Source organism: Dromiciops gliroides, chromosome 2, assembly GCF_019393635.1.
Source record: "Dromiciops gliroides isolate mDroGli1 chromosome 2, mDroGli1.pri, whole genome shotgun sequence".
In the NCBI taxonomy this organism is placed as follows: domain Eukaryota; kingdom Metazoa; phylum Chordata; class Mammalia; order Microbiotheria; family Microbiotheriidae; genus Dromiciops; species Dromiciops gliroides.
Genome location: NC_057862.1, coordinates 608,869,012 through 608,893,088, shown reverse-complemented (window position 1 = coordinate 608,893,088; position 24,077 = coordinate 608,869,012). Strand labels below are relative to the sequence as shown.

General features: G+C 38.7%; 1 protein-coding gene across 1 annotated transcript in view; it reads left to right on the top strand.

Annotated features, from left to right (window-relative positions):
• The window catches only part of PLEKHH2 (pleckstrin homology, MyTH4 and FERM domain containing H2), a 117,386-nt gene that overhangs the window by 43,030 nt on the left and 50,279 nt on the right, over nt 1-24,077 (top strand). The window contains exons 5-11 of the mRNA XM_043981296.1: nt 3,796-3,879; nt 4,564-4,645; nt 10,676-10,861; nt 11,359-12,341; nt 16,955-17,030; nt 21,676-21,770; nt 22,440-22,584. Coding sequence (XP_043837231.1) covers nt 3,796-3,879; nt 4,564-4,645; nt 10,676-10,861; nt 11,359-12,341; nt 16,955-17,030; nt 21,676-21,770; nt 22,440-22,584 — 1,651 coding nt within the window. The remainder of the gene's footprint in view (nt 1-3,795; nt 3,880-4,563; nt 4,646-10,675; nt 10,862-11,358; nt 12,342-16,954; nt 17,031-21,675; nt 21,771-22,439; nt 22,585-24,077) is intronic.

Genomic DNA, 24,077 nt, shown 5'->3' with positions numbered 1-24,077 from the left:
AGGAAGGGGTATTAGGCTTCTTGCTCTATCGCTATGGCTTTATGGTCCTATGTCCTCTGAGATTCCTTCCATCTCTGAATCTGTGATCCATTAAGGAATTGGAAAGGTTACAGAATACGTTCTTTGCTGCTTCTATTTGTGGTGAACATCTGTCGTGTGTATATTGTGTTTTGTTTGCCTGTGTTTGTAGCTATGGAGTATTTAAAGAAAATCATATTAAGGATTGATACCATTTGAATGTCAATTTTTCTTCAGTATACTCAATTTAAATTTTTACTTCTTATTAGAACAAAGTCACTCCTTTTCTGCCTTCCTTTTTAAATATCTCTCAAAACTAGTTTTTCTCTAAGGAACTTGCAAAATGATTTACTTTTCTTTCAAATTTGGTGGTTTCATTTTTGAATTTTGTGGTGAGAACCATTCTTATTGTGTCTAGAAATAGTCATGTGTGTTTTTATTTCTGACTTGTTTCTTGACTACCTCTTTTCACTTTTTGCCTTTCCTGGCAATATGGAGTCAGTGAAGGGATTAGTTTGAAAATAGACTTGACATTCAGTTCTTTGTTTTGTTTTTAGCCTTTGTGGTGCTACAGACTCCCATTTTTCTTTTACCAGAAAACCCCAGAGCTTGGCTCATTTCCACTTCCTGTCCCCCTTATATGGATTTCCTAAGCTCCCTAGCTTTGCCTATAGGAGAAGACCTAGGAATTTTCTTCTCCTACCTACCCTGTGCCTTGAAAGCAGCATACAATCCTCACTTGTGTTGTAAGAGTTTTACTACTAAACACTTCAGGGAAACATGCTGAGGGTTAAAATAATAAACAAAGAAGAAAGCTTACAGAAGAAGCCTGAACAGTCCACCCTACTCCTTTGTTCAATAATGTAGACTCTAGACCTTAATATTTCTTAGTTCCCCTTCTTTTGAATTTCACACACACACACACACACACACACACACACACATCTAGGGAGGGGAAAAAGTGAGTGAGCAAGGGTGAAGGGGCACTGTGTACATAAATATGTGTTCCTATGCTTTAGCTCTGTCTGGATGCAATGAAATGCTGAATCATTTTCTGGATGCCTTTGGTTGAATTTAGTTGACTGCTAGATGTTTCTGGCCTTTCTAGAACCTACTTACCAAGTTAAGTGCTAGACTTGGGGCAAGACATGCTTTTTCTCTTGGCCATCCACCCTCCCAAATGTCCTGAGAGAACTCATTTCATCTTTGGGGACAGCCCTATTGTTTAAAAAATGTTTTTCCCCTGAATGAAAAATAAATCTGGCTCTGCAACTTCTCCTCATTATTCCTAGTTCTAGTTTCTGGGTTGATCCTTCTTCCATAAGACAAGTCTGTAAATACTTATAATGCAGCAGCTATCCTGTTACCCCCTCAGTCTTCTCCAGACTAAAACTTTTTCAGCTGTTGGAGTATTCTCTAGTCCCCTAACCATACCAGTGTCTATACACTGGATATTCCTGTTTACCAATGTCCTTCCTAAAATGTGACACTTAGAACCTAAACACGTTTTTCCTTCCCTGGTTGGTTATCAGCTTATCAAGTAGCAGTTACATTAATTCCAAGACCGTAGGTTTAGAGGTAAAAGAGACCTCAGAGGCCATCTAATACAACTTTCTCATTTTACAGATGAGGAAACTGAGGCCCAGGAGGGTCAGTGACTTGCTTCAAGGTCACATAGGTAGGTAGTAAGTATCAAAGGTGGGATTTGAACCCAAGCAAAAAAAAAAAAAAGCTATGGCTTCAAGGTAGTCTAGGAAGTACATTCTCTTCTTCCATGTCACTCGTTTAGTCAATAAAGTACCTACTGTGTGCCAGGATGTGCTTAGTGCTAGGGAAACAAAGAAAGGAAAAAGGGAATCCCTGCTCTCAGGGACCTCACAGTCAATTGGGGGTGGGGGGAGCAACATAAAACCAACTATGTACAAACAAGCTATAGACAGGATAACTAGGAAATGATTATCCAGAAGGAAGGAGTCAGCATTAAGGAGGATCAAAAATGGCTTCCTATATAAGGTGGGATTTTAACTGAGCCATGAAGCCAGGAGGCTAAAAAAGGGGGGGGATTTCATGGGCTTCTAATTGCCGTTGCTCTCTGTGGCAGAGAGTGTAACTCCAATGGGCTGTCCATGCTGTTCAAATGCCAAATGTACGCTTGCCTACAAGACTATTTTATGGAGAACTCACACAAGGCAAGGGTCACATGGAGGTTAGAAAAAGCCATACAAGGACTCGCTCAAGGTCTCTCTTAAGAACCTTGGAATTGATTATGTGACATGGGAGACACTGGCACAGGGCTCTCCAGCATGGTGTGTCCTCATTAGAGAAGGTGCTATGCTCTATGAGCAAAGCAGAATTGAAGTAGATCAAAGGAAATGTGAGATGGGCAAATTGAGAGAATTCACCCCAAATGGACTATTTATGCCCAACTTGTGGCTGAGCTCATATTGGTCTGATCAGCCACAGTCAGACACACTGTAACTTGACTCTAATGTAGTGATGTCATTTTGGTCCTCTTTGAGAATGCAGGACAACAACAACCAGCCAACCAGCTGCCATTACTGCAGGGGAAGAGGAAAGGAGAGAAATTCCCTTCCCTCCCCCTTCAAACCTCACCCCTCCCCCAACCCCATGAACTCTTTGCTGAAAATATAGGGGAATGGCTTGTTTCTCCTCAGTTCCTCCTGACTCTATGATCAATCATCTTTGATACCAGTATCCATCACTCGTGACCAATTACAAATTGTTGTGTCATTTCAACAAGGTCCATGTCCTTCAGGAAAGGATCAGAATAGGTCCCACATTAAGGAACCAGAGCCCATTCCCCAGCCAATGGGAGGTGTTCCTTTCTAGCAGATCAAGAAGTCCCCCACATCACCCTCATTACATACATGTATACACTCATACATATTAACCTATATTCATATATATCATATCCATATCACATACACATGCCTATATATGAACATATATGTAGATAGATATTATGTATCATATTAATACATTCACATATATTCACATTCATACATATCTCTATGTGACAATATAGAAATATGTATATTTTGTAGATATGTGTGTGACATAAGTTTTTATATATACACACACATATATAAATGTAGGTGTATATGTATATATATACAGATACAAGACAAAAGGGTAGTAGTTAAAATGGTGGATTAAGATAAATACTTTGGGGACAGCTAGGTGGCACAGTAGATAGAGCCCTGGCCCTGGATTCCGGAGGACCTGAGTTGAAATCTGGCATCAGACACTTATCACTTACTAGCTGTGTGACCCTAGGCAAGTCACTTAACCCCAATTGCCTCACACACACACACACACACACACACACACAAACAACAACAATAATGAATACTTTGTAAATCAATCTACCAGAAATTTTTGTGGATATATTAGTAACATTCTCCCAAAATTACCTTCTTAATAGAGTAAACAGTAATATATAATTGCTTTCCTACCAGTAAGCAGAGGCTCAAATTACGGTGGCTTGTGCTATAAAGAAAAACTCACATTGTGGGGTTTATCATGCATGTTTCTCCACAACAACCGTGTGAAGATAGATAGTTGAATAATTATGCCCATATTATAGATGAAAAAACAGACTTTGAGAGGTCAGACAACTCATGCAGATTCTGTCAGCTGGTTAGTGTCAGAGTTGGAAATCTAAACCAAGGCTCCTCACTGTAATTCTTTCTACTACTTCCTAGATTGGAACGTTTGTGTTTTCATCTCATTGATGAATTGCTAATCTGATTTCAGAAACAAATAAGAATACAAGAAGCCAAAATAATAGAAGAGAAAGCAGCTAAGATCAAAGAATGGGTGACAGTCAAACTACAAGAGGTACTGAGCTTTAATTTTTGCTTTTTTTTTTTTTTAAGAGATAAGTCACAGAAAAACATGTGATTCTGAATGAAATGTAAAATTCTGGTCAGTTGGTGGTGCTGCTGTCTTTTGGTAAATTTGTGAAGGAGCAAGTGAATTTCAATGACTTCTCCTGAATTAAAGAAAAAAAATTAGTATCGAGCATACATATGACAAGTTGTCATTGGAAATGTCAGAGTCTTAATGAGTTAATTATAAATAAAATTTAGATGAATTATAGAACTTGTAAGTATACAATAGAATATTGATGTTCTTGCCATCTGAATATCAGAAAATGTTTAGCTTATATGATAAATTAAGTGGTAAAAATCCTTTCAGTACTATTTAGAGTAATTTTGAAATGCCTGTGCTCATAAAGGTACAGGTGAAGAGTTAGGGCAATTATCTGGATCACTGAGATAAATCTGCTTTGAGGGGGAAAAAAAGAAAGGAGTTGAGGCCATAATTTTCTAAGTTGACAGTCTGTGTTGATCAATTTCACCTGATAATTGCTTAGCCTTCATTTTTTTGTTTGTTTTGCCTTTGCTTACTTAGATCCAGGCTGAGAATAATGATGTACCCGTGTTATCTGAGTGTGATAATCTCCATGTTCATTTTAGAAATGTTACCCAATTAAAACTGAATTACATTGTGTACTTTTAGCTGGAACTGGAGAATCAGAACCTGCGTTTGATCAACCAAAACCAAACTGAAGAAATAAGAACAATACAGGCAAAACTGCAAGGTACGTGGCCTTTTTATTGGGGGAGGGGGGCGGGGCAATGAGGGTTAAGTGACTTGCCCAGGGTCACACAGCTAGTACGTGTCAAGTGTCTGAAGCTGGATTTGAATTCAGGTCCTCCTGAATCCAGGGCCGGTGCTTTATCCACTGTGCCACCTAGCTGCTCCCCGTGGCTTAAAAAAAAAAAGTATGATAGCTGAGTTTGGGTATCTGTGGGTATAAAGAATTCTTGTTTTTATTCTTGTGCACTTTGAAGACATAACAAAGAATGAAAAAATGTGATGGTACAATATGAGAATGATTTTTACCAAAAAAATGAACCAGAACTCATTTATCCAACTGATGTTAGTCTTCAACATTAGTTACTTAGAGAACCTCTATACATGCTCCAGAGATGCCACCTTTGGCTCAGAAAACTTTTTGAGATTCTCTTTTGGAATTGCCTTCAAACTCATTTGCAAGCCCCATAAGAAAATTGCTTTTGTTCCTTTATAGCAGCACCTCATTTTTGGATGGAAAATTAGATTATCCTGCTTAATCACTTGCGGTATATGTCAGACCTGCCTCTAAGTGAGTTTTGATTACTTCTTAAAATCATATCCATCGCTAAGGAGGGATGAAGATTTACTACCATCAATGAGGATAATTATTCAACCTAAGAGATATTTCACTCATCTTCCCTTGACTTTCAAGACATTGCTCTCTCTTGGCTTTCCTCCTACCTATATGACCATTTATTCTTCAGGTTCCTTTGCTTGTTCATCATCGTCGTCATCAGCAGCATCCTTCTCCTCCTCCTCCTCTTCCATCCAGTGAACATGGATATCTCTCAAGGCCTTATCCTGGGCACTCTTCTAGATGTATACTCTCTCTCCATGAACTTATCATCTCCTGTATGTCTCTATGAAGAAGACTCGCGTATCTCTTTATCTAACTAATATCTCTCCTCAACTCCAGTCCCATATTACTTAGAATACCTCCACATGGATATCCCATAGGTATCCCAAACTGAATATGTCTAAAGCAACAGTCATTACATTTCTCCCTAAATGCATCCTTCTTCTAAACTTACTCAAACATGCTGGTGACATAATCCCAGGACACCTTAAAGTTACCCTTGACTCTCCCCTTTCCCATATCTAACCAGTTGCTGAGTCTTGACTGTCCTATTTCTATAATACCTAGAGACACCATGCCCCTACGTAGTACTCTCTCCCTACCCCACTGCTTTTCAACTCTCTTTTATGTATTGTCTTACACACACACACACACACACTCATGTACACAAACGCTAAAATGTAAGCTCCCTGAAGGCTGGCACTATTTTTTTTTTGTTTGTATTTGTATTCCAACACTTAGTACAGTGCCTGCTACATAGCAAATGTTTTGTTGTTGATGTTGATTTGTTTCAATTGTGTTCAACTCTTTGTGACCCCATTTGGGGTTTTCTTCAAAAAGATACTGGAGTGGGGGGCAGCTAGGTGGTGCATTGGATAAAGCACTGGTCCTGGACTCAGGAGCACCTGAGTTCAAATCCAGCCTCAGACACTTGACACTTACTAGCTGTGTGACCCTGGGCAAGTCACCTAACCCTCATTGCCCCAACCAAAAAAAAAATAAGATACTGGAGTGGTTTGTCATTTCCTTCTCATTGTATAAATTGGGAAACTGAGGCAAAGGGGATTAAGTGACTTGCCCAGGGCCACATAGTTGGTAAGTGTCTGAGGCCAAATTTGAACTCAGGTCTTCCTGACTCCAAGACGGTCACTATATCCACTGTGCCACTTAGCTAACAGATTATTCCTGCCTCCATTTTCTCCTCTTTCCAATCTATTCCTTACCTAATTGCCAAATACTTATTCATGACAGAAAGGTTTGACCATCTTCCTCTAAAAATCCTCAATGGTTTTCCATTGATTCTAGGATAATAGTTTGAATTTAGATAGTAACTAGCATTTATATAGTGCTTTAAGGTTCGAACAGCACTTTATATATATATTTTTTTTGGGGGGGGGGTGAGGCAATTGGGGTTAAGTGACTTGCCCAGGGTCACACACTCTATCCACTGTCCAGCTTAGGAGAAAGCATAAAATCTTCAGCCTGTCGCTTAACATCCGTCCCTCTGTTACATGTTCTCCCTCCCTTCTCTATATACGATTTGGCTTTCACATACCTTCGCCATCATATTTCAGGTTACTCCCCTTGATCTACTCTCTTCCAATCAGACTGTCTTCTTTGGGTTTTCCCATACACAACATTCCAAGTCCTTCCTTTGTGCCTTTTCTATGAATATCCACCAAGTTCAGAATACGCTTTCATTTCATTTTTGCCCTGTAGGATCCCTAGCTTTTTTTAAGCCCTCCTCCTCTTAGATAACACCTTTCCTAATTCACCCAGTTCTTTGCAGTTTCTTCCATGGGATGACCTTGTATTAATTCATATATTTTTATTTACTTGTGTACATGTTGTATCTCCCTGTTCTCTGTACAGTAGAATGTGAATTCCTCGACTATCAAGATTACTTCAGTATCTAGCAAGATGCCTTACCATCTAGTACTTAGTGAACGTTTGTTTAATGAGTGAATGAATGTGCTGTGTAGATACCAAGTGGGATTCAAAGAATGAGAAGATATGGTGTCCTTTGTTGGTTACAAATTACGGATGACCTCGAATGCCAGATAGAGGAAATTATGCTTTATTCAATAATTAACGAGTAGCCACTGAAGATTTTTGAGTAAGGTGTAATATAATTAGAGTTCCACTGTAAGAAGCTTAATTGGCAACAATGTGTAGGATATATTGAAGGAAGGCAGAAACTGTAGATGAGGAGACCAATTAGAAACTATTACAATAGTTCAGGTAAGGTGGTTGCAGTGGAAAAGAGAAAAAAGAATGAATGTGGGGGTGAGGGAGAGATAGAAGTAAAAAATGACTCAGAATTTTCTAACTTGGGTGACTGGGTTGGTGCTTATTCCCTTGACAGAAATAGAAAAGTCAGGAAGGACTAGGAGAATGTTGAGTTTGGTTTCAGACATGATAAGAGAAGACTTGTAAGCAATTTTTCAGGAATGCAGAACCACTGACAAAGTATGTAAAGGTAACTGAGCAAATCACTGATTTTGATATATAAAATCTAGTATGAGGGGCAGATTGGAAGATCATATACATGTATGTATGTATGTATGTATACTTACATACATATATACACATAACTAAAAATATATATTCCACCCATATAATAGAAAGCATTTGATCCAGCATTTGGCATAAGATTCCAGGATTAAATTTTTTGGTGGGGCAATTGGGGTTAAGTGACTTGCCCAGGGTCACACAGCTAGTAAGTGTCAAGTATCTGAGGCCAGCTTTGAACTCCAGTCCTCTTGAATCCAGGGCCAGTGCTTTATCCACTGCACCACCTAGCTGCCCCAGGATTAAATTTTAAGGGATGAATTTGCCATTTGCTATTGCTGAAATAGATTGGATAGAGATGCTTCTTAAATGCTGATTATTTCTAAGATGCTTTACTATCAATCTGGGTAGTTACCCACCAGGTAACAGTGGTAGCTGTTTAAAAACTTAAACCACCTTGGTCTACTAAGTACCCTTCCTTAAAAAAAAAATTAACTTACTTTTAAAATATTCATTAATTAAGTCCTTTTTTTCATTCTCAAAATGCAACTTTAGTGTAAAAGTCACACAATCTTACATCTTTCTCAGTCTCATTAATTTTCCTTTAAAAATTTTTATTGTTGATATCATTTTTACACATTTATTTCTGAATATATCTCTCACCTACCTAGCAAAGTATCCCCTATAACAAGTTGAAAAAGAAATAAAGAAAAAAACATTTGAGCAAAACCAATCCATATACTGATCATGTCTGATAGTATATACAATATTCTACCTGAGGTACTCTTCCTAAATACAGGTAAGACAGGATAAAACTCCTGATCCATTCAATTTTGTCTTCTTTTAAAACAACAATTGTACTCTATCAGAGTCTGGACGGAGGCCCATGGAGCAGTGGAAAGGGTGTTGAATTTTCAAGCCAGAGTATTCTAGTTCAAGTCTGGCTCTGGCACTTACTACTTGTGTGACCTTGGTCAAGTGCCTTGATCTTTCTTTATCTCAGTTTCCATAACTGTAAAATGGGGAGTTGGACTAGGTGTTGTAAAAGGCCCTTTTCAGCTCTAAATCTGTGATCCTCTGACAGCTCAGTTATTAATAAGATTTAAATGAATAATCACAAATAAAATATCTGAATGCTGTGTGGTGCCCTCTTGACCACCTTAAGTTATTATCAGTGCATGTTTAAGTTAATCAGACCTCTGGGTCTGGTTCTCCCAGAGAAAAGACATAAATTCCTTGGAAACTTTTCTTATGGTAACAGATGGATAGAGCATTTATTAAGTATTTACTCTGGGTCAGACACAGTGCTTAGTATTGGTATACAAATACAAAGAAAAAGACAATTCCTGCCCTTGAGGAGATTCTATTCTGTGTGTGTGTGTGTGTGTGTGTGTGTGTGTGTGTGTGTGGCAGTTGGGGTTAAGTGACTTGCCCAGGGTCACACAGCTAGTAAGTGTCAAGTGTCTGAGGCTGGATTTGAACTCAGGTCCTCCTGAATCCAGGGCCAGTGCTCTATCTACTGCGCCACCTAGCTGCCTCCAAGGAGCTTCTATTCTAATGGGGGAAGATGACACCTAAAAGGGAGCTGCCAAGAGTAGGGGGAGAAGTATCCTCAGGGGCAAAGGGTAGAAAAGTAGTTTAGATGCTTAGCAAACTGTGGTGTGCTGCCTGCCATTGCCGATGAGTCAAGCTCATAATTAGGTGATTTCCTCATCATGAGATCATAGATTTAGAAGTATAAGGGCCCCGAGGAGCCATGGAGGTCATTCCTTTCATTTTACAGATGAAGAACTAAGGCAAAGAGAAAGAGGGTCAGTGACTTGTCCAGAATTACATAGCTAAGAGCTGATGCACCATTTAAAGCTGGGTGTTTCTAACTCCAAGTTCAACTGAAGAACCCTTATCTTGTCCTCTGTCTCCCTTTCTTTCTGCAGAGAGGCAGCTTAGAGAGTCTGTCTTCACTGACAGAATAAACCAGTCTGCTCCCTCTGTCTTCTTCATAGGATTCAGAAGGCCAAAACATGGCCTAGCTTTTGAGAACCTGGAGGTTCCTCTGTGCCACAATGAGGCATTGGATTAGGACTTTAGTAGATTTTGCTTCCACTTTGAAGCCATTTCTTCCCAGGTTACCTTAGTAGCCAAGATGCACATCACTTTTTTATCCCCTGCTCGCCTACTCTTGGGTGCTAGGATTATTGACTAAGCAGGTTCCAGTTGTACTCTGCTGGTCTTAATGTTATTATATGCTTGCAGCTTATAGTGGCAGGTTGTAAATCTACTTTTTTTTTTTTTTTTTTTTTTTTGCGGGGCAATAAGGGTTAAGTGATTTGCCCAGGGTCACACAGCTAGTAAGTGTCAAGTGTCTGAGGCCGGATTTGAACTCAGGTCCTCCTGAATCCAGGGCCGGTGCTTTATTCACTGTGCCACCTAGCTGCCCCAGTAATCTACTTTTCTGTCAAGGCCAATATTTTATAAAAGTGCCACATTCTTTACCTCTAAACTTTTAAAAAAACCATTTTGAATATATGACAATTTTAAAATATAGTATTTTTATAGGCTACATGATTTGTAGGTGGTGTTTGACATAAAGAAATCTTCTGGTATAAAGAATGGAATTTAGATTTTTTTCCCCCTTGGATAGTGAAGAGAATTATCCAAATGTCTGTAAGCCTTGGACTTATGTGCTACTCATTGGTAGAACATATGATAATTCTCTCTCTTTTTTTTTTTTTTTTGTGGGTCAATGGGGGTTAAGTGACTTGCCCAGGGTCACACAGCTAGTAAGTGTTAAGTGTCTGAGGCCGGATTTGAACTCAGGTACTCCTGAATCGAGGGCCGGTGCTTTATCCACTGCGCCACCTACCCGCCCCCAACATATGATAATTCTCAATTATTTTATTGCAGAAGTTCAAGGGAAGAAACTATCTACCACCTCCCCACCAAAGCCTTCAGAAGGCCAACGTCTAAGCAGTTTGACCTTCGGATGCTTTTTATCCAGAGCAAAGAGTCCTCAACAAGTAATTAAATCAGAAGAAATAAGCAAGATATCATCTAAAGAACCCGAGTTCTCAGGAGGAAATCATGTAGAAGGTATTTACTGGCTATTATGATTTACTTTTAAACTTATAAAAACTTGCCTGTGTTTTGAATCTCTCACTAGCTTATCTTCTGTGCGAAAGCTTTCTTTAGGGACTTGTTTCTCCATTAAATGCAATTCCTTTGCTACCACTGCCTTCTTTCAGTTATCCCATATGGTCAGAGGTGATGCTCTCTTTAAGTGTCATAATTTATAAGCTTATGTAAAAAAGAATAACCGAGGGGCAGCTAGGTGGTGCAGTGACTAAAGCACTGGCCCTGGATTCAGGAGGACCTGAGTTCAAATTTGGCCTCAGACACTTGACACTTACTAGCTGTGTAACCCTGGGCAAGTCACTTAACTTTTACTGCCCACCAAAAAAAAAAAAAGAATAACCGAGTTTAATTTTATAGTAACTATATTTGTACCAAACTGCTAGTTACTGAAGAGCAATTATAGAAAAAACAATTTACAAAGAGACAACTCGCCAAGTTGATGTTTTCTTTCCTAGAAATGGACATCCCAGAAACTTCCCTTGGTAGCCAAGGACAAGAACACAACAAAGGTCAGAGGTCTTTGCAGCAGAACTCCCGTGGCTTGGAACAGAATGGGGTGACAGAGACAAGTTATGCCCTACAAGGTGTAGATGTTGTCAAAGACACATCAAAGAATTCCTGTGACTGGAGTTCTGATGAGGAGGAAAAAAGCAAAGGAAGGTCGAAATCCAGGTGTGACTCGACCCTTTCTAGCCACACTTCAGAGGAGAGCACCAGGTACAGCAGAATGGGAAGCGAAATGTATCTGACAGCCTCTGATGACAGCAGTTCCTTATTTGAAGATGAGAGTTTTGGCATTAAGAGAACTGAGCACAAGAAGTTATATTCCTGGCAACAGGAAGCACAATGGAAGGCTCAGAATAGTACAAGTGGAAAGGGAAATTGTGAATCACGAAATAAAAAAGGGAAAGACAGTTTTTCAGATGAACTGAACAAGAAATTTCAGTGCCAGAGACTGGACTATTCATCTTCATCCAGTGAACCCAACACCCCAAGTCCTATTTTAACCCCGGCTTTAGCACCCAAGAATCCCAGCCTGCTGCCCACAGAAGGACGTCAGCGTTCGATGCCATTCCATCCTGCCTCAAATCTGCCCTCTGCAAAGCTAAGGATTCCTAATGTTTTCAGTATAAGTGTCGCTTTGGCCAAAAGACATTTAAGTCAGCCCCAGTTAAGTTCTGATCGGATGTTTGGCAGAAACAGAAACGCTATAAGCATGATCCGACCCCTCAGACCTCAGGAAACAGACATTGATCTAGTCGATGGAGACAGCCCAGAGAGCATAGAAAAAATGGATGTTGGTTATGATGATGGAGTGTTTTCCTATGACTCCCCCGAAGCACCTTGTTTAGAAGATTCAGAAATGTGTGATTCAGCCACAAAGAAGGCAACTGGAGGCAAACCTCCAACTCCCCCACTTCATCGGTTTCCTTCCTGGGTAATTATTACATTGTGTGTGCCTCCCCCACAGTGCCCTTTCTTTCTCACATGCATTAAGTTAGTCTGATTTTCAGGTTTAATTTTATTTACCATTATGCCTTTTCTTAAAACTTCATTTATTCTGGCATTTTGAAAAACTTAATGTAATAGCAATTCAGAATACAGTATCTGGGTACCTGATGCTTTTTGGTAAGTTCGGAATTACTGTACTAGGTATTTAGATAAATCTATGATCTATCGATGATAGCTCTATCATGTATCTCTATACAAGAGTTCTATAAAATATCTATCATCTTTTATAGATGATAAATTTATAGATGTAATCTATATAATGGATTAACAATTTCATAGATATTATCAGTCTCTGGATATCTACATCTATTTATAGAGATCCATCGGAGAGTGGTAATCTGATCTATATCTACTATATAGATGTAGAATCTATATCTTATAATATCTATATCTTATAAAATCTTATAATATCTATTCATTCCCTCCACTGGTACAGATTTTAAGTACCACTCCCTCCATACCTTCTTGTCTTGGAGATTCCTGTCAATCAGTCAGCAAACATTTATTGAGTGCCTACTGTGTTCCAGCCATTGTGCTAAGAACTGGGGATAAAACAAGAGGCAAAAAATAATCCTGCTTTCAGTGGAACTACTCACAATCTATTGAGGGAGATGACACATAAGCAACTATGTATAAACTATGTCCTATATAGACAGGATAAATTGGGGATAATCAAGAGGGAAAGGGACTAGAATTAGCATCCACGTCTTTCTCTAAATGATCCATAGAGAATCTATCCAAGGTATTGGAGAGCCTTGTTGCAAGACTTGGGTTGTCCATCCTTTGCTCATGCTATGGTATCAATTCATTTCCTTTTCTATTCATTCATATTCTTTATGGTGACTCTGATGTCCCTTTTCATGGAAAAGTCATCATAGATAATATGTTGTTGTCATATGCCGTTGTTCAGACATGTCCAACTCTTCCCAACCCCATTTGGGTGTGTTTGGGACAAAGATACTGGAGTGGTTTGCCATTTCCTTCTCAGGAAACTAAGGCAAATGGGGTTAGGAAGTCTGAGGCTGAATTTGAACTCATGAGGATGAGTGTTTCTGATTCCAGGCCCAGTGCTTTATCCACTGTGCCATCTAGTTGCCTCATTGCTCAGCCTATTCAAACCTACAATGCAGATTTCCACTTCCCTTGGGCTCATTTGGAATTGTGGTTCTTCTGAGATCATGGTATCCCATGATTGGTAGCCATGTAGCTTTATTGGGAGGATATGGGTATTATAAAAGATGAGCTTAGAGGCAGTTTGGCAAAGAGCTAGAATCTTTTTTTGTGTCTTGAGCCCCTTTGGCAATCTGGTGAAGTCCACGGACCCCTTCTCAGAATAATGTTGTGGTTTTTGATTTATAATGGAAAGAAATGCCAAATTTCACTGTGTGAAAATAGAAATGTAGTTTTTTCCCCCGTCCAAGTTCATAGACTTTCCCCTGCCCTCACATCTATCCATAGACCAAGTCCATGGACCTCTGATGCAGAGGATGGTAAACTGGTTTTGGAGTCAGGATAACCTCCGTTCAAGTCCTGTCTCTGACACATAGGGGCTGGGTGACTGTAACCAAGTCACACTCATTGTCCCCAGGCAACTTTATAATTTAGAAAATATTTGCTAATCTGTTCTGGTAAAAGGAACTTGCTTCCACTGATAAAGATTAGCTTTTGTAATAGAGGATACCTTTGGATTTTTAAAAAGAGTTTTTTAAATGTAATCCAATTCAATTTCTTCTGTCTACTCATTGGACACACATTAAGTATCATAAAATACTTTCATTAAAATCAACCCTATAATAATTGCACATGTATAACCTGTATTTGCTTGCTTACCGCCTCTGGGAGGGTGCAAGGGAGAGAGGGAAAGAGGGATAGAATTTGGAACTCAAAACTTTAAATAAAAATATTTATTATTTAAAAAAACAACCCTAAAAATGGCATCTGGGAGAGCTTTGTTAGATTTTTAGATAAATTGAGCACTTAATTAAATTTTAAGTTCTTTAAGACAACATGATTTCCTTTGTACAAATACAGTACATTCATGGAGAAATAGAAGGTTGTCCACTCTTAACTTGTTTTGAATTCAACCTTTAATTTCAATGTATTTTGCATCTAGACCACCATGAATCCACCTATAATATAGAATTAAATACTGGATGGCACAGGGAAATATGTTTGAATATGATGCTAAGATCCCAATTATCCACCCCCTAGGCAATGTCCTTCTGTGTTTCTGACCCTTTTAACTATGTATACTTTCCCAAGATGGTAGATGAGGCTTTGGAATTGATTATGTTAAACTGTTTTTTCTGCTCCTGTTTCCTCATTGCCCTTCATCTTGCTCTTCTTTCCCTCATCCTGGAGAAGTAATTCTGCTTTGCAAGTGCTTCTTAGCAGCTTAAATATCGAAAATGGGGTTTTCCAGAGTTTTATGATCTTTTTTTTCCATAAAAGAAAGAAAGCAAAATAAAAATACCAACCTACCTTTAGACTAAAAGCATAGGTTTAGAGATGGAAGGAAACTTGGAGGGAGACCCGTTCCCATCATTTTATAGATGAGGAAACTTAGAGGTTTCTAAGGTCACATAGGTAATAAGTGCTGCCAAGATTAAAACCCAGCTCCTCTAACATCAAAGTCAATATTCTTTCCACTGAATGTAACCTCTGCCTCACTCTCTAAACTTCTTCATCATCACCATAATGTGTCTTCCCAGGTATCCACCCGACTCTTACCTCTTTTTTTTTTTTAAACTTACTACTACTTATTGCTTTTTTTTTCCCTTGCAAACCTTGAATCAGATCTTTAGTTTGCTTTTTTTTTTCTTTTACTCAGATAGAAATTAAGAATAACTAATCTCTTGGTATTTAAAGCTCTTCACAATTTCACCCTTTCCTACCTCTCTGGTCTTACACTTATTCCCCTCTCTTCATTCTAAGGGTCAGCCTTGCAGGCTGACTTGTTGTTCCTCAGACCCAACATTCCATCTTCTTTGCACTGGATGGGGGTTCCATGTCTGAGATGCTTTTTTTGGGAATCCCTAGTTTTCTTAAAAAGTCAGCTCATGCGCCACCTTCTACATGAGGCCTTTGCTAGTCTCCCTTCCCCCCAACCCCAGGATGCTCGTGTGTCTTCCTATCCAAAGTTAGTTACCTTTTTTCTGCTTTGTATGTGTCTTTTATCTCTATACATACAGCCAGAGAGCCAGACATAGAAACATATAGATGTTTATGTAGTATCGCTCATTAGAATTTAAGCTCTTTTGTCTTTGTGTCTTCAGGACTTAGCACATTTAAGGAAGGGACTAGGCACAATCTTCTTCCCATTCCTCACCAGTTACACTGCTTTTGGATGTCCGTGGACCTTGCCATGCCTTCCTTCCCTAAGACACTCATCACTGGGAAGTCTCATTGTCCTGCAAGATTGAACCTGCCTTGGTACTCACATCTCATCAGTAATCTCTGTCCCTCTGACTAGATTTTCTGACTAGAGGGCAGGATCATGAGCTCCTAGGCCTCCATTTAAAGCAGGGCAGGACTTAGCACAGTCTTCTCCCCATTTCCCAACAACTATACTGTTTTTGGACCTCTCCATCTTGCCTGCCATGAGTTAGGCACCTACTCCCAACTCTTTTAAGCTTTCTTTTGTGTAGTGACTTCTTCCATTAGATTGTAAGCTCTTTGAAGGCAGGGACTGCCTTTGGTTTTACTTATATCTCCTGCTGCCACACTTCCTGGCACATAGTAGGTCCTTAATAAATGTTTATTAACTGACATAGCTACTTGAAATAGCTACTTGAATATAATTTGGTTATGCTTTTCATTTCATATCAGAGCCATTTTAATTTTAATTTTCTTTTTATCTTATGAGTTATAGAGATTCTAAAATAATCAGTAGCTATAAATGCCTTCTCTAAGTTTTTCTATCCTTAGAGAAAATTTTAAACTATTAATCAGAAAGACTTGACTCTTCTCAGCAATACAATGGTCCAAGATAGTTCCAAAGGACTCATGATGGAAAATGCTCTCCAAATCCAGAAAAAAGAACTGTGGAATCTAGATACAGATTGAACCATACTATTTCTACTTTTTTTGTTTTTCTTTTTGGTGGGTTTTCCCTTTTGTTCTGATTTTTCTTTCACAGCATGACTAATGCAGAAATATGTTTAATATGATTGTACACATATAACCTATATCAGATTGCTTGCTGTCTTGGGGAAGGGGGAGGGATGGAGGGAGAAGAATTTGGAACTAGAAATCTTATAAAAAACAAATGTTGAAAACTATCTCTATATGTAACTAGAAAATAATAAAATACTTTTATGATTTTAAAAAATATTAATCAGAAATCAGAAAATAAATATAATGTATTATTCATTAAATAACCAATAAAAATGCCTTCATATGTACCCCCTCAAAGTAGTATATTTTGTTTAGAATTGACAATACTATTACAATACTAATACTACAGAATGATAAATGAAGGGAAGTTTGAGTATCAAATATCACCAAATACCCTAATTCAAACCTTTGTCTTTAAACTAGGAAAGCAGGATTTATGCTGTGGCCAAATCAGGCATTCGAATGTCTGAAGTCTTCAGTACAGATAATATTAATAAAAGTAAGTGATTTTCATTTGTATACCTTGTGCAATTTGCTAAAGGTTTTGTGGGTTTACCTAAGAGAATACACCACCACTAGGATAGACAACAGAAGGGTACAAACTTCCAGAAAATTATCTTGTTATTATTTTTTTTTAGAGTACATGTTAAAGTCCATCCTTTCCAATTTAGAGCTGTAAACTCGGAATTCCAACCAAAGATTCACTCCAATTCGTTGTCTTTCCTGCTGTAATTGTGAAAAAGATGGAGATAATATATGTTTCAGGATAATTTAATTAGGAGGATTCAGAAGGGAGTTGAATGGCTGGGTTGGCTGTATCTAAAGGATTGGCGTTAATGGTTCCATGTCAGTTTAGAAGGGTAGCACCAGTGGAATACCTCTGTGCTGTTTAACATTTTTATCAGTGACTTGGATCAAGGTGTGAAGATCAAGGTTATCATATGTGCAGATGGTAAAAAATTGGGAAGCTTAGTTAACACATTGGTGACAGAAGTTCCAAAAGGATCTTGACAAGCTAAATCACTGGGCTGAATCAAATAAGATGAAATTTATTGCGGATAAATATAGAGTCTTAAGCCTGGGTTAAAAGGAAATCAATCAAGGCAGCTAGGTGGCGCAGTGGTTAAAGCACCGGCCCTGGATTCAGGAGGACCTGAGTTCAAATTTGACCTCAAACACTTGACACGTACTAGCTGTGTGACCTTGGGCAAGTCACTTAATCCTTATTGCCTCACCAAAAAAAAAAAAAAAGAAAAAAGAAAGAAAATCAATCTCACAAGGACCCTGGGGAAACATAGTTGGACAAGTTTGGAAAAATATCTGAGAACTTAAAATTAGTTAACAATATAATATGAGGGCCAAAAAAATTAGTGTCATCTTTTGTTGTTGTTGTTCACTTGTTTTTGGTCTTGTCCCACCCCTTGTGACCCCATTTGGGGTCTCCTTGTCAGAGATACTGGAGTGGTTGGCCATTTCCTTCTCCATCTCATTTTATAGATGAGGAAACCGAGGCAAACAAGGTTAAATGACCGGACTAAGGTCACACAGCTAGTAAGTATCTGAATCCAGATTTGAATTCAGAAAGAGGAGTCTTCTTGACTCTAGTCCTGGCAGGCTAGCCACTGTACTACCTAGTTGCCCTAGTCTTCATTAAAAGAGGCATAGCTTCCAGGACAAAGAAGGTTATAATCACACACCACACCTTCTCTGGCCTGACCACATTTGTAGTGTTGTGTTCAGTTTTAGGCATATGATTTTAGAAAAGACACTTATAAACTGAGGACATGCAGAGGAGGTTGTGGATGGTAAAGGACCTTGAATTCATGCCGTGTAAGGATCATCCAAAGGAAACAGGGATGGTTTCCTTGCAGAAGAAATGACATGAGAGCTCTCCGCAAGTGTTTCAGGGGCTGCCTTGTAGAAAAGGATTCATCAGGGGCAGCTAGGTGGCACAGTGGATGAAGCACCAGCCCTGGATTCAGAAGGACCTGAGTTCAAACTAGGCTTCAGACACTTGACACTTACTAACTGTGTGACCCTGGGCAAGTCACTTAACCCTCATTGCCCTGGAGGGTGGGGAGAAGCAAGGAGGCCAAATATCCCTGTATTGCAGAGCCCTGGATTCAGGAGAACCTGAGTTCAAATCCAGCCTCAGACACTTGACACTTACTAGCTGCGTGACCCATGGCAAGTCACTTAACCCTCGTTGCCTTGCAAAAAGCAAAAAAAGAAAAGAAAAGGAAAGGAAAAAAAAAGAAAAAGATCATCCTAGTCCATTTGTCCCCAAAAAACAGGATTTGAATCAGGGGGTAGATTTAAAAGGAGGCAAATTTAAGCACAAATAGAAGGGAAAGGGTTCCAGTCTTCTATAAGAGAGTCTCATAGAAAGTATCAGAGCCTCGCCCTCCCAATTTTACTCCAGCAGAGATCTAAATTGAGCACCAGATTGAACAGTGACTAATCCCCACTCCTACCCCACCCCCAAGAGAAACTTCAGCTAGCTTTTTTTGTCTTTTAAAAAATTATCGGGGCAGCTAGGTGGCTCAGTGGATAGAGCACTGGTCCTGGATTCAGGAGGACCTGAGTTCAAATCCCACCTCAGACACTTAACACTTACTAGCTGTGTGACCCTGGGCAAGTCACTTAACCCCAATTGCCTCACAAAAACAACAACAACAAAAAAAAACTATCTGGGGGTAGCTAGGTGGCACAGTGGTTAAAGCTCTGGCCCTGGATTCAGGAGGACCTGAGTTCAAATCTGGTTCAGACACTTGACACTTACTAGCTGTGTGACCCGGGGCAAGTCACTCAACCCTCTTGCTCTGCAAAAATTTTTTAAAAAAATATATCTGTTATAAGGAATGGCTCTTTGGGAGCAGTAAGGAGTAAGAATATAGGTGATATAAACAAAAGATAGCAATAAAATCTATTTCAAAAACAGAAATGAAGCAAGTGATTATAAATAAAATTAAGGCTATGGAGGTAAAACTTAGAAGGAGAATTCATGGCTTAGAGTAGAATGTGGTAAAATTTATCCAAGATAGACTCCCTGAAAATTACAATGGACCAAATGAAAATGAATGATTTCATGAGGCACAAGAAGAAATAGTGGAATAAATGAAAAGATTGAAAAAGGGGAGAAAATGTAATTTAATCACCTGATTACCTGAAAACCATGACCCCCTAAAAATCCTAGATACTATGTTTTGAAAAATCATAAATAAAAACTGCCCAGATTGGATAGAACCAGAGGGCAAAGGGAAAAGAGAAAGAATATACTGTTCGCCTCCAGAAAGAAAACCCAAAATGAAAACTCTCAGGCATGTTACAGCCCAAATCCAAAAATAGGTTACCTACCAGAGAGGGTAATGGAATAAAAGACTATTGAAGCATTCTTGTTGAAAGACTAGGGCTCCACAGAAGCTAGAGAAACATAAATAGAAGAATAAAGAATAAATCGGAAAAGTAAATACATCTGAGCACTTGGGAGGGGCTGACTGATGATGAACATGATTACAGTTTAAGGGGAGAAGAAACAAGTATACCTAGAGAACCTTAATATCTCAAGAATCATAGAGGAAGTTAAATGACAAACAGATGGTAGTTTGGCTCTGTTTTTATAGTCTTAATAAAAGAAAGAAAATGGAAGGAAATGGGAAATGTATAAAGGAAGAAAGGTGAGGGCAGCTAGATGGTGCAGTGGATAAAGCACTAGTCTTAGATTCAGGAGGACCTGAGTTCAAATTCGGCCTCAGACACTTGACACTAGCTGTGTGACCCTGGGTAGGTCACTTAACCCTCATTGCCCCACCAAAAAAAAAAAAGGAAAAAAAAAGGAAGAAAGGAGTAGGAAAGGGAAAGAACTATTTCACCTGATTGGGTTGTGTAAGATCAAGAATATACAAACTTGGAGGGTGAGGTAGGTAGAAGAGAACCTTACTTTGATCTGAACCAAAGAAGGGTTGAGTGCACAAAGTTTGTTGTAGCAATACATTAAATTCAATAGAAAAAGAAACAGGAGAGGACAGGAAGAGAAGAGAGTATTATCTTAGAGAGAAAGCAGACAATCAAGACAAACTCCAGCATCCAAGGGAGGGTTGTGATGGGGGAGTTAAAAAGAAAGAGGAGGAACTTGTGACTGGGAAACCAAGTGAGCTGAAGAAAGGTAGGGGGAAGAACTTCTTGTTGTTGTCCAATCATTTTCAGTTGCATCCAACTCTTCATGACCCCATTTGGGGGTTTCTTGGCAAAGATACTGAAGTCATTCTCCATTTCCTTCTCCAGCTAATTTTACAGATGAGGAAACTGAGGCAAACAGGGTGAAGCAACTTGCCCAGGATCACACAGCCAGTATTTAAACTCATAGAGATGAGTCCTCCTGATTCTAAATCCAGTGTTTCTTGACTCCAGGTCCAGCACTTTATCTACTCTGCCACCTAGCTGTCCTGAGTGTGGGGCAGTGGGAAGGGGGCCATGGGGGAGAACTAGATCCCTGCAATTATAGAACACTGCTATAAAGCATGGGACTGTTAGGTGGCACAGTGGATAGAGTGCTGAGCCTAGAATTAGAAAGACTCATCTTTCTGAGTTCAAATCCAGCCCTAGACACTAGCCATGTGACCCTGGGCATACCATGTTTGCCTCAGTTTCCTCCTCTGTAAAAGGAGCCAGAGAAGGAAATGGCAAATTTCCTCCAGTATCTTTGCTAAGAAAGACCCAAATGGAATCATGAAGAGTTGGACACAACTAAAAATGAACAACAAAGCGTAAAGCACACTTTCTCTTTCACCACCTTCTTTGTTAAGAGGGAGTCAATGCAATAGACAGAGAGGAAAAAAGCATTAAGTTAAATCTAGATGAAGAAGGAGGATTAATACGTACCACCTCTCAAACCTATAGTCTGATCTCATCCACATGAAAAACACTGAACAATACTCTCTAATGGACAATCAAGTCTGAAAGTGTAAGCTACAGGTTGTAAGTGCTGTAGTTCACACTGTAGAAATCTTGGTAAAGAGCCACTTACATCAATGTACATTCATGCTCTTTCTGAATTTTGTCACATTTAGAAGAAAGATATCCCCCTCCCCCACCCCAAGGGCATTTCAATACATAATTGACATTCGTTCTGTTCTTGATTTCAGATTCTTTGTTGATGCCTTCTTATTCTACATCAGGACTATACACATCTCTGATTTACAAAGATATGACGACCCCAGTGTATACAACTCTGAAAGGGGTAACTTTATTGTCATTATTAAACATGGTTGTGGTTGTGAATATGCTGGACAATCTCCTTTATTTAGGCTCTAGATTCCAAACTTGATGTTTCCTTGGGTGTGACTTTGAAAAGCATATCTGTCATTCGTGGATTGGAACATAGAAGCAATGGAAAATGTCTGGAAAAGATATTGACTACTACAAAGCCTGAGTTGGTTTCTATTGTTCTCATGTACATTTCCTCCCATTATTCATTGTTTTAAAAAACCATATTAGTAATGATGTAGTCATTGAAATTCAAATTTAGAAAGATCTTTCTATCCATGCCAGGTTTGCTTCTTCTCCCCAAATAACCTGAAATATGCTTGAAATTAAAATGATTTTATTCAGATGTGGACAACATTCATATTTTTAAAGGCCTTTTATGTCTACAAAATCCTCTTTTAGTTCAAATTGGGTGGGCTTTTAAAAAATGCCCCTTAAAGAATGGCAAAATTAGTGGTTTGTGAATGCCTTAAGAGAATTTTATTCCATGACTTGAATTTACCAAAAAACCCAAACTATCTTGTGTATTGTGTGTTTGTGTATTTATATATGTGTGTACATGTACTCATGAGGAAACAGCTATAGAAAGATACATAAATATGTATATTTATGTTTGTGAGATTGTTGTGCTACTTTTCTTTAGAAGGCAACCCAAATAAGCAACAGCCCATTCTTAGATGACTCCTCGGGATCTGAGGAGGAAGACAGCTCCCGATCCAGCTCCCGGACGTCTGAATCAGATTCTCGAAGTCGAAGTGGGCCAGGGAGCCCTCGAGCCATGAAACGAGGTAAGAAGAAGCCCCCAAACAGGGGAGACACCTCACCTCTACTTGAACACCAAATAATTTGCAAAATATATTGGGATTATAATCTCTATAGCATGAGAGTTCTTTATCAATGTGCCTACTTTATAGCATCCAGCTCCAATGGCTCTGTGACTGCATCAGTTTAGGTATTCCCCTCCAGTGCCAACAGAACCCATCCATGCTTGATGCCCTCTAACAGTGGTGTCAAACTCAACTAGAAACAGGGGACACTAAATAGTATATAAGATTATCTGTGGGCTGTATGTTGACTTAAAAAAAACACATATTAACATTGTCTATGTTCTATTGTATTTTTATTCTTATGTAAAATAATTGCCAATTACATTTTAATCTGGTTTGAGCCTGCGCTAGGGGGTATTTGAGGTCACATTGTAACATGTTTGATATCTCTGCTTTAGTATAATAGAAAAAACTTTCAGACATTAAAGACTGGAGATATCATAATTATATCACTAAACCAATTGTGTGACCTTCATTCAGAAAGTCATTGGCCTTTTGATATCTGTTTAATCAGCTGTAGAATGGAAACATGTTAACGCCCTACTTTCTTCATAGTGTTATTGTGGTGGTAAATTAAGATAACTAACCTGATGAAATATGGTTTCTCTTTCAACTTGATTGCTTGGCATTCATTTAATCTCTTGATTATTCTCTGATGATTTCCAGAGTATGATATACTACTTAGTCAGAAAAACATATCCAAAGTGATTTTTCATCCAGTATTTTCTTCTTAACAAAATGGCAGCCAGTACACATTTTAAATGCATGTGTCTTCTGTTACTGTTAATTAATTTCAATAAAATGTGGTACATAGATAGATGTTACAGTGAAATGTGATTACATAGATGAGAATCCATAGGTCATAAAACTATTAACACATGTGAAAACATTATTCAAAAACTAGTTGTTATTTTAACTATTATGAATTTATATCAAATAAGAAACAGTAATGGTGTATGTTACTGAGATAGTAAGTTACAACATGATCTTTGAATGTTGGCAAACACTCTGTATCAGCTCCTACTAAGATAATGGATAAGTAGCCCAGTTGTATGGGTCTGACGTTGAGCCCAAATTCAAGTTTTTAAAATTTAGTATATTTCATCACAATGAAGGGGGTGGGGATTGCTTTTATTTACTGATTCAGCACATATAGCTTACTAGGTGGAAGTAGATTTTTCTAAAGGAAATGAATCAGTGTGGAAGTGGCTTTTTAAACTTAAGATATGAGGAGAAGAAAATGACACTGGATCATATTTTAAAATAACTCATTATTTTAAAAAGCATCACATATTTAAAAAGTGAGTGGGATGAAGTGTGTGGCAGAATAAGATCTCTGAGACAGCCCAGCAACAATATAACTACGGGCATCTTTTTCCAGCTGTCAAAATAACTGGGTAAAAATGCTTGCCAAGAGGAACTTTTTTAATAATTAGAGGCCATACTTTAACTTA